At 35.5% G+C, this 12,120-nt stretch overlaps 1 protein-coding gene across 1 annotated transcript in view; it reads right to left on the bottom strand.

The window, feature by feature from the left end:
• Window positions 1-545: 545 nt before the first annotated feature.
• LOC131068254 (uncharacterized) overlaps window positions 546-12,120 on the bottom strand; it is a 74,171-nt gene continuing 62,596 nt past the window's right edge. Inside the window, exon 3 of the mRNA XM_059214651.1 lies at window positions 546-765. Coding sequence (XP_059070634.1) covers window positions 546-765 — 220 coding nt within the window. The remainder of the gene's footprint in view (window positions 766-12,120) is intronic.

Below are 12,120 nucleotides of genomic sequence, written 5' to 3'. Positions count from 1 at the left end.
ATAATGTAGAAAAGGCACTTGATCAAAAGAAGATATGCAATCACTTGGAAAGTACGTATAAATAAAAGGAGCCAAAAATTAAGGTATTTTTTTTGCTTTTAAATTGAACAAAGCTGGTTAAGATTTATAGTTCGCAGTTCTATGGGCCAAAAACAAGTATAAGACAGATGCTCTTGGGAAATATGGTATGGAACAGGGGTAATATAGTAACTGCAAAAAATTCTAATATCCACGAGATAAAGTTGTTAAAGATGTTTTGGAACAAGTTTATATTTATATCAAATCAAATCAATCTCCTACTTCACTTCAGCATCTTACCGAGGTTACAATCAAAACTCTGAATTTTTTCCTTCTACTCTCTCATGAATTCTTTTGTTTGTATGTGGTGTCTGCTTTCTTAACAATGATCTAAACATCTATTTATAACAGTAAAAGAAAACACTGTTGTGGCGTTCTGCTGCAGTTGTTCAGGTTGTGCCTTTTTGACCTCAGATGTTTCAAATTTCCTTTAGATTTAAATAAACACAATGGAACATAACATTACATCATTCTTCAATAACTGGCACAGGACAGACACCAAACTTAAATCCATCTTTTGCATGGTTGAATACACGGTCTTTATGTCTAAAGGGTGTTGCTGTCATGGACGAACTTCCAATAGTGATGGCATCAAAGCACCCAACAAGCCTCCTTGTGTGGCCTTCAGCTTGAATATATGTTTCCACACTTGTTGCATCTGCTGATTCTAGATCTGCAACTACAGAGCTGAAAGAGGATGATTCACACGAAGCTGCTACTCAAGAATGACGAATAATACTTACAATCTGATTAGATTATTAGAAAGATACACGAATATTATGGACACTTGCTCCCTCTAGAACCAGAAAAATGCTTCCCTTCTCCTTGTTACATTACGACAACTTAAATTGCATATATACTCTAATGCAATGGGTGTGCTGATGGGCGAATTGTTAAGAAATATATTACTTATATTTGTGGCCTCACACTAAAGAAGGTCACAATTGACTGTGTAAGATGGAAAGATAGGCTTCAAGGATAAACATGTACAATGCCGTACTCTATTTCTTTATATTGCACTGCTTATGAGTGTCAATTTCCTTGTTTCATGATTTCTGATATCTGTTATTCTTAATAACTGTCCAGAAAAATAATTATTCATATTTTGTTTTCAATATTTTAGGCCTAAAAGAGAATGACCCGCACAAATCTACTACTTAGAAATTAAAAATAATACTCAAAAACTGCCACAAACTACATATTCTGATTTGTCACCCAAAAAACTGTCGCAAACAGACTCTTTAACTAGAAATCTGCCGGAAATGGTGATAATTCTCGTCACCTGTAAATTGTTATCTAGGTGAGAAGGTGGCAAAAGCAGCTGGATGCCAATTTGCATTTGCTAACCTCAGTTTTTAACAGTACACATCTCAAAAGTACTAAAATATTTTTTTTTCACGAAATGCATGTTATGTAGCTATAGATGGATAATATGATGTGTTGCTAACCTTGTCAGCAACAGCGCATGGAATTACACTAAAAATATAAAACAAATATCTCAGTTGTAAGTTCTGCAGGTTTCTTTTTACTGGGTGGAAGACACACCTCTCGTAAATTCTTGTCTGAAAACCTTAATGTCACTTGCCAAACACTTTGTTTGTGGGAGCTAATGTTGCATGAAATCTCCACTTGGATTTGCCTATTGGCATATCCATTGCACTTATAAATAGTACAGGTGCTAGTTTAAAGGAAAGGGAAGTGAAGTCTTGCCCTCCATTAAGTAATGTGATGTTAAATTTATGATGCAGGGGCACCGACCCTCTTTTTGTTTCCTTTGTTTGGTTTTGGTGTTTTGTTCAGTTTCTGGCTAGCTGAGTTCCTGAGTCAGCTTCTCTTTCTTTTGCCTGGTTGACATGTTGTATAAGTTTTGGGAAGTCTCATTGGGGGTGGAGATTCTCGCATCCCACGTCTCCGCTCTTCTTGTATGGGAGATTCAGTTGGTGGCAGTCAGGGACGTTGGGGGAAAAATGGAGTGGAAACAAAAACGGTGGCAATGGTTCAGAAGAGGCAGTCTTGGATCTGCAGAACGAAAAATAACATGGAACACTGAAGAAGAATCGGCCAGGAAGAATGTCATGTCCCCTCCACAAACCCAGCAGATTATTACACTAAATCGCACTCTTCAAGGGAAGAAGGGACTCCTATACACTGATCGGAATCTTGAAAGTAATCTAACACTTGAAAATGCTGGTCGATAATACTAAATGCTGGTCAACCATATAACAAATCGCAAGGGTCAAGGACTAACAAAGATTAGTCAAACGTGGCCATAACCATTCATAAAATAATTAAGTCACGAGGTGCGATGGGGTAACAAAGGACATACCCAAATCCATGGGCTACAACCTTGGAAGAAGACGCAACCTTCCAAATCCGTTGGAAGGATATAAAGAGACATTGCCCAGGCAGAAGATGAAGGGGATGGGCATTATCAATCAATCCACAAACACATCTTCAGATACCAGTATTGATCAGCAATCGGCAAAACATATCTTCAGAAAATATCAGTATCAATCATCATCAATCATCCATCATTCAAAAACACACATTTGCAGAAATATAAGTATCTGATCAGCAGATCAACAGTCAATAAGCATTCATCAATCCCCAAAGGCAGATCGAACTTCCACCATCACTCAGACTGCCACAGTAGCATCAAATACCAGCAATTGATATCAGATCGGACAAGGTCACACAGTCAATCATCGTGGAAGCATCAACAAATAATAATTTCACAGCAGCAGCAATATAAAATCAGACTATAGCATCAGGCAGATCGGTAAACAAGACTGAACTAGATTGCAATAGTCCGTTAACTTCATCTGATTATTGTTATCTCCCTATATTCTTGGGTATAAATAATGTTATTATTTATTTGTCAATTAATTACATATATATCTGCTATACATGTTGCCTTGCTTAATCAGTAATGTTTAAGTGTACATTCCTATGAAAGAATATAGGATGGATATGCTTGTCTGAAATCCTTGTTGTGGGAGAAGGCTTGAGGAGTAAGAGATGGGTTGCGAGTGTTAGCCTAGGAGAAAATAACAATCTGGAATCTCTGTTAGCAGCAGATAGAAAAAAGAATGGAAAGAATGGCAATCTGAATATTATTTGTATTCCAATAAAAAAACTGTACATCCAAAATAAAATAAACAAGCAGATATAAAGAGGAGGCAAAAACAGTTGTAAACTGTTATACAAAACTGCCGGAACAGAAAAACCTAATAAATAAACTAATGAAAAAATAATCTAAATAAAACTAAACCCATGAAGAGAAATAAACCCGTGAAGAGATATTAACATCCCCCCCTTAAACTGAAGGGGTTAAGCCAAGCATTTCTCTGAACATCTCAAACTTTTCTCTGCCCAAAGCCTTGGTAAGAATATCTGCTGGTTGATCTGCAGTGGGGCAATATTTAAGGTATATGGTGCCATCTTTCACATAATGCCGAATCAAATGAAACTTTGTATTGATGTGCTTGGTGCGATCATGAAATACTGGATTTTTAGCCATTTTGATAGCAGATTGATTGTCAATGAAGAGTGGAGTTGATGAAATCTGTGGTGTCTGAAAGTCTTCAAGAATTCTTCGAAACCATAAGATTTCCCGAGTTGCTTCAAAGGCGGCCATATATTCAGCTTTGGAAGAAGAGGTAGCTGGAACAGATTGCTTTTTAGATCTCCAAGAGATGAGAGCAGATCCAAGATACATTAAATACTCGGATGTAGATTTTCCATCTGTAGAATCACCTGCATAATCGGAATCGGAATAGCCAACCAAAGAAAATTGGTTTGTCTTGGAGTATTTGAGCCCATAGTTCTGAGTACCTTGCAAATAGCGAAGAATGCGCTTGGCAGCTAACCAATGAGTTTCTCTAGGTTGTTGCATAAACCTTGAAAGAACTCCAACAGCAAAAGAAATATCCGGACGGGTAGTTGTAGCATAAATCAAACTACCAACAAGTTTCCTATAGATAGTTGCATCAACCAATGCTGAAGGGTCATCTGAAGAGAGCTTAAGATTTTGCTCCATAGGAGTACTAAGGGGTTTACAATCAGCCATGCCAAACTTATGCAAAAGTTCACCAATATATTTTTGTTGGGTGATAAATATAAAATGAGGTGTTTGAGTTACCTCAATACCCAAATAGTAATGAAGATGGCCCAAATCAGTCATATCAAAACCTTGCTTCAGTTGTTCTTTCACATTTTGAATATTATTTTCATCAGGACCAGTGATAAATAAATCATCCACATAAACAATAAGATAGACAATAATCTTATCAAGTTTTTTAACAAAAAATGTGGCATCATCAAATTCAAAATGCTGGAAATTCAACTTTAAAAGATACTCGGTAAGTTTTTCATACCAAGCTCGAGGAGCTTGTTTCAAACCATATAATGATTTGACAAGCTTGCATACCTGATGTTCTTTTCCATTGACTGCATACCCATCTGGTTGAGTCATATAAACTGATTCTTTGAGATCACCATTTAAGAATGCCGTTTTAACATCCATTTGGTGAATTTTCCACCCATATTGAGCTGCAAGGGCCAACAAAGCACGAATGGTGGTCCATTTTGTAGTAGGTGCAAAGGTTTCATCATAATCTATCCCCTCCTTTTGAGCATAACCTTTGGCAACAAGTCGGGCTTTGTGTTTGTCAAGTGTACCATTTGCTTTATATTTATTCCTGAAAATCCACTTGCAGCCAATAGGTTTACAACCAAGTGGAGGATCAACCAACTGCCATGTGCCATTTTTCAAAAGAGCATAATACTCATCTTGCATAGCTTTCCTCCATACTGTAATATTTTTGGCTTCATTATAGGATGATGGTTTAGAGTCAATTATGAGATTGAGTTCACCAATGGCCTCCAAGTTATCTGCACTATTGGTTTGAGCTTGGAGCCTTGCTTTGTAAGAGCTGCTTGTACCTGTTTTACCTATTTCATCAGGTCTTAAATCTTTCAATGTTTGTTGGACTTGTTTTGCCCATTTATGAGAAGACTTTGGTTGCACAAAAGATGTGACCATTTCATTACTAGATGTTGTATCAGTGGTTAATAGTTCAGAGAGTTCAAGCTCATCGTGATGGGCTTCTTCTTGGTCATTTATTGATGGAGCAACGTGAATTAGATCACTTGGAGATATAGATTCTATATGTGGAATCTCACAAGAGTTTTCTATCAAAGGAGACAAATTTGTAATTGCATCAAGCTGTTTGAATTTACATTCATCATTTTCAGCATTGTTGGAGGTTTCAACAAATACAACATCACATGTAATAAAGAAAGTTTTGTTGACTTCATCATACAACCGATATGCTTTGGAAGATTCTGAATAACCAAGAAAAATACACTTAATACTGTGATGTTGTAACTTACTTCTTTTGTCCTTGGGAATTAAAGCATAGCAAGTGGAACCAAAAATGCGAAGATGTCGAACAGAAGGAGGATATCCAAACCACACTTCATATGGAATAGATTGATGTAATGCAGATGATGGAGATCTATTACGAAGATAAACTGTAGTTCTTGCTGCTTCAGCCCAAAAATGTAATTTTATTCCTTTAAAATATAACATTGCACGGACCATATTCATGATAGTTCTATTCATTCGTTCAACAACACCGTTTTGTTGAGGAGTACCTGGAACAGTAAGATGATGTTGGATCCCATTTTGACGTAGATAGTCCTCAAAAACTAGAGAAGTAAATTCTCCACCATTATCTGTTCGAAGAGTACCAATTTGAGATTGAGCTTGTTTTTCAATCATAACACGAAACCTTTTAAAAATTTCAAAAGCTTCTGATTTTTGCTGCAAGAAATAAATCCAAGTCATGCGACTGTAATCATCAATAAACAACATGAAATACTTAGATCCTCCCACAGAATTTATTGGTAAAGGCCCACATAAATCAGAATGAATAAGCTGCAATTTTCTTTGTGCTCTCTAAGTGGAGCGAGGAAAAGAATTTCTATGTTGCTTGGCAAGAATACATGCTTCACATTTTTCAATTGTTTTAGGCAAAACAGGTAAGCCATCAACACCATGCTTTTGCAAGATATGAATGTTATCATAACCAATATGCCCAAGTCTTGCATGCCATAAAAGAACAGGAGATAGACTACCTTCTTCAGTAAGATATGCAAAATTTTTAGAAAAAGAAGTGCCATTTAGTTTTAATAATCTCCCATCCTCACATCCAGTGAATACAATTTGATTATTTGATTGTTTTTTAACAACTTGCCCATCTTTTAACAGAATAGAGTAGCCTTGTTGTCGAATCAATACTAGTGATAACAAATTACGTTGCAATTGAGGAATAAACAATACATCATGAAGCACAAAGTCTGGAAGATTAGGTAACTTAAATCGAACAGTTCCTTTTCCAATAGGTTTGAGACTTGATTTATCAGCTAAATAAATTGGACCACTGCACTTTCATGAAATTCCTCAAAGTAATCACGCCGAAATGTCATATGTTGTGTGGCTCCAGTATCTAAGATCCAAGAATCATACCATGAGGAATTAGATGCAAAGTCAAAAACAGAAAGCACATATTGATCACCATCACTATCACAAGCAAATTGGGCTGCTCCTGGAATTTTATCATCTGAATGTTTATTATCATTATAAACTTTTATTTTATCTTTTTGCTTAGAAGTATTTTCTTTAAAACTTTCTATCTTATCCCATGACAACTTGCATTCATGTGCTTCATGACTTCCTTTTCTACCACATCTTTTACAATATAAATGTTGCCTATCATTTTGATTATCATTTTTCCTCCATTGACCTCTACCTTTGCCTCTATCATTATAACCTCCTCTTGAAGAGCTCTTATTTAGAGGTTTTTCTTGGTGAGCAAAACAAACATTTTCATTAGTATTATCTATTTTCCTTCCAAAAGCTTTTTCACGTTCAGCCAACTTTTCAACCAATAAATCAAAAGTAATAGTTTTCAATTGGTTACTTGCTTGAAGGGACTCTAGATAAGTAGAATGTGTTGGAAGGAGTGCCTTAATAAAAGCAGTGAGATAAATATCAACTTTCCCACCAGCAGCATTAACATCTTGTTTTATGGCTCTAATTTCAGAAGCCAAACTCATAACATCACCATTTTTTAATTCAAGATTGAACAATTTTAATTGTAACTGAATAAATTCTAATTCTGAATGAGAATCAAATAAATTTTTTAATTTGTCAAGGGCTTCCCAAGCAAATTTGCATCCCTGTATATGACGATATACATCTCCATTAACTGAAGCTCTTATCAAAGCCAAGGCTTTTGAATTTTTATAATTCCAAATTTCTTTTTCTTTAACATCTATTGGTTCTGTAGGTTGGGTATCTCCATCACATATTTTATACCATAAATCATTAAAAATTAATGTATTTTCCACTTTTCTATGCCATTCCAACCAAGTATCTTTTCCAGTTAATATTTCCCCAATCAATGAAACAATGGACTGCATTGTAAATTGAAAATAAATGTATATAGAATTTATAGAGTTTGCAAATTTTATAGGATTGCTCAAAATCTCTTGCCAAACTTTACCAAATATAACAAGATATAAAATTCTTGTACAAATAAATAAATTGATTTCACTTGAATCGATTTTTTTTTTTTAGTTTCTGTATTTTGATTCTGTAGAAAGCTGCAATCTTCAAATGCTTCACATAAAAATATACTCCAAACTCCAAAGCTCTGATACCACTGTTAGCCTAGGAGAAAATAACAATCTGGAATCTCTGTTAGCAGCAGATAGAAAAAAGAATGGAAAGAATGGCAATCTGAATATTATTTGTATTCCAATAAAAAAACTGTACATCCAAAATAAAATAAACAAGCAGATATAAAGAGGAGGCAAAAACAGTTGTAAACTGTTATACAAAACTGCTGGAACAGAAAAACCCAATAAATAAACTAATGAAAAATTAATCTAAATAAAACTAAACCCATGAAGAGAAATAAACCCGTGAAGAGATATTAACAGCGAGCGGGCTTGTAAGGAGGCCGTCCTAGTAGGACCATTGCGGCCTAGGACAAAGAGGGTACTTACAGAGTTAAGTAACCCCCTTAAAACCTCCCCCTGATCCTACAAGAGAGCACATGTCTTAAGGAAGATGAGACATGAATGGGGAAAGCAGGTACAAGCCGCCAAGCAAGCAAGAGGGTTGTGGTTGACATCACCTTGGGCTTGGTGTAGAAATGGCTTTGGGCGGACCCATCATGTCTCTTCCTCCAAACTCTAATGTGCTTAGTGATCTATGATTATGATTGATTTGTCGAACCCTAACGATTAAATGTATATATATATATATATTTGCATGTTGCGATTGTAGGATTCAAATTCAAGATCGCATTATTCAAAGGGATATTTTACTTTGTAAGATGTAACCCTAACCCTAATATGTTGCAATTGCGATTCTAGGGCAAATAAGGAAGGGGACATTACAAATGGTATCAGAGCAGTATTTTTGCCAACCTGCAAGACAAACCTACATAAGTGCTATACAAGTAGGGTTAATTACTCTTAAGTGGATTAAAATCAAATAGGCCAACATTGCACTCCTATATGTGTGTGCCTTTCAAATGTATGCTTCATGCCTGGTGTGTATTTATATGGCTTCATGCCCTATGTTTATTTATACTTCATGCCTTATGTGGATGCTTTATGCCTTGTATATTGCTTCATGCCTTACATGTATTAATGCTTCATCCCTTATGTGGATGCTTTATGCCTTGTATATTGCTTCATGCCTTACATGTATTAATGCTTCATCCCTTGCTCATATCTATGTATATTGCTTCATGCTTCATGTCCTACGTGTATTCATGTGTATGCTCCTTGACTTAAGTTAATTCATGTGTATGCTTCATGCTTTATGTGCTACAAGTATTCTCGTGTATGCTTCATGGCTTAAGTGAATACACGTGTATGCTTCATTGTGATGTCCCCATCCAATTGATAAGTCTATAGCACTGAACAACTAAAATAAGCTCCTTGACACAAGGAAAACCGTAAAGCGCCAAGTACATTATTTTTAAAGACAACTTACAATTCATTAAGCAGCAGTGAAGCTTAATGAATGATTGTAGATGTGAAGATATCTACCGATATAAGATTAGAAGACCATTCAACATATAGTGGCATTCCTTAATTATATAACAATCATATCGATTATATACAAAGGCAGAACATATATATTATTATAAATATTAAAGAATGATGACTTGAACAGAATGAATGTGAGGGACACCTAAAAGTGGGTGGAGTATTCATAGGAGTTAATTATGTAGTGCGAAGTTTAGAGGAAATCCGTATTATCGAAGAGACCCAGTTTGATATTCTATAAGATATCAATATTTAGCAAGTCGATTGGCTATAGGTGAAAGCCATATTTCTGAAGACAAGTATGTTCCGTTACAGATTCTAGTAAGCCTATAGTATTATTTGATGCAAATATAACTATTGGGAATAGACATTGAGGGACTGATATTAAGTAATTGAGGAGCCGAACATATTGAGTGTTTGATATAATTTTTCGGATGATGAGATATATGTGTCACTATGGTGAGACCGACACACATAGTAAGAATGGGAAATACGATTTCTTCATGCCACCAACGAATATTAGAATTAATTCCGCTAATGAACGACCCCTTCAAAAAAGATGTATGTGGCGGCAATGCCAGAATCACAGATATTGCAACTATTAATACATTCAGCATAATATCAGCGATTACTTTAAATACCTTAATGATAAACAACTATTAGAGACAATTAGGCAACGGATATGAGAAGGAGACTAATCGGCACCCTTGGAATAATAAATCAGTTGGTATGAAATGACACATTGAGAAGGAGACGTGTCTTATCGACATGAAAGGATGTAACTTCTCCCTCTTGAAAGGTATATTAGGGAATCGATTAAAAAAAACACATCTTCAGATGGGAATATCGAATAGCAGTCGGAAGGAGGAGATCTTCAGAAAATGGCAGTATCAATCATCTTCAATTATCGATCATGGAGGGGGATTAATAGTCCGCAAGACATCCAGATCAGATCAGACTGTTATTAAGTTCCAGACAGTAATATCTTGGGACTTGGTGGTATGTACGTGAATATGCTTAATATATATAGCCTGATAATATTTGTTATGCAGGATTTAATGGTAATATTTAAAAGTAATACTAATATAGATTATATCTCATACTTAACTTCACATACAGGGAGAGACCAGATCTGACGCATGTTAGATCTGTCTGCCACTACAGATACTTGGTAGAATAATGATTAGTGTTTTAGTAAATGGCAGTGCTAGTATTTGATATGTGTTAGGAAATATAATTTGATTTATTTATATATATAGATATATTTATATAAATATGCATATATAAATATACATATAGATAGATATATACATGCAAAGGTTTATCAGTCAAATGATATTTTATAAATAATTACTCTGCAGCAAAACATGTAGTGTAATATTATCTGAATATATATATATATATAGAAATAGTAATTTGAATGAACAAAATAAATATGAAACTATGAGTCAGATTGAATTATCAATTCAATATCAAGAAAAGATTATGTTATCACTGATTTGATTAATGTTAAGAATGATTTGACTTTGACTCAAGTTAGTTTTAAAGTCAAAATATATAGAAATAGATAAATCATGGTTAAAACAGGCCTAAACCTAGTAGGGGACATTACATTCATGACTAAGTGAATTCATGTGTATGCTTAATGCTTTATGTGAAATGTGTATTCTCGTGTATGCTTCATGACTTAAGTGAATTCATGTGTATTATATGCTACTTGTATTCATGTGTATGCTTCATGACTAAGTGAATTCATGTGTATGCTTCATGCTTTATGTGCTATGTGTATTCACGTGTATGCTTCATGGTTTATGTGCTATGTGTATTCACGTGTATGCTTCATGGCTAAAGTGAATTCATGCTTACACTATGTGTATTCATGCTTATGAGCAATGGAAGTGGAGCACACTTACCATCCTCGACTTTTCTATCAACTTCTTCATCGATTCATCCTTTCAATTGGATTCATTGCATCCATTTCAGTCCTCTAGAATCCAATGGGAGTCATGTCGGGGGTCACTATAGCAAAGGAAGTCAAGTTCACTCCAACAAGGGAGCAATGGAAGTCAAATTCGCTCCTAAAAAGGAGCAAAAGAAGTATAATTCGCTTCTAAGAGGGAGCAATGGAAATTTTCTCATACTTAGTCTAATTTTGCATTAGGCTAGGCTAAAGATCAAACTTGTTGCTCGAGCAATTTGTGATGATCAAGGGTATCTTGGACCCCCTAGATGACAAGGGAAGGAAAATAGCTCCTATGAGGGAGCAATGGAAGTGAAGTTCGCTCCTCCAAGGGAGCAAAGGAAATCTTCACGTACTTAACCAAACGAAGCCTACTAACCTTCCTTACCTTCTACACTCGACTGGCCATTTCATCTCAAACTTTTTCTATTTCAAAGATGATAACCAGACGAAGAAATCCTCATACTGGCCTTTGAGAAACTACCCCTCTTTGACACAAAGGCTAATAGCCAAGACTCTACCAACCTAGAAAACAAAAAAAAGTGGGGGTCCCCATTGGCAATGGGGTGATGTGTGAAAACCTACTTCAATATGGTTCAACAACATCAAGTATCATAATGACATTGTCCTAATAAAGCCACGCAAAATCCTTTTTAACCTCCAAAGATATATGTCAACACTCACAACTAGCATGAAATGCATGATGCATGTTCAGGTTATTCCTAAGACAATTGGTGAGAAGCACTTGGGCAATACTGAGAGCGGGGGGGGGGGGGGAGTGAATCAGTATTGCAGATTTGTGCTACTTTTAAAAACCTAAAACCACATAAAACATGAAAAGAACAATCATGAAGATGCATACACCAGATATCTCGTGGAAAAACCTTTCGGGTAAAAAACCACGGCATCAAATAGATTTCATTAAGAAGAAATGGGCACCAACCCAGATT

The sequence above is a fragment of the Cryptomeria japonica genome, chromosome 11 (assembly GCF_030272615.1).
Source record: "Cryptomeria japonica chromosome 11, Sugi_1.0, whole genome shotgun sequence".
NCBI lineage: Eukaryota > Viridiplantae > Streptophyta > Pinopsida > Cupressales > Cupressaceae > Cryptomeria > Cryptomeria japonica.
This window is presented reverse-complemented; position numbering and strand designations above follow the sequence as displayed.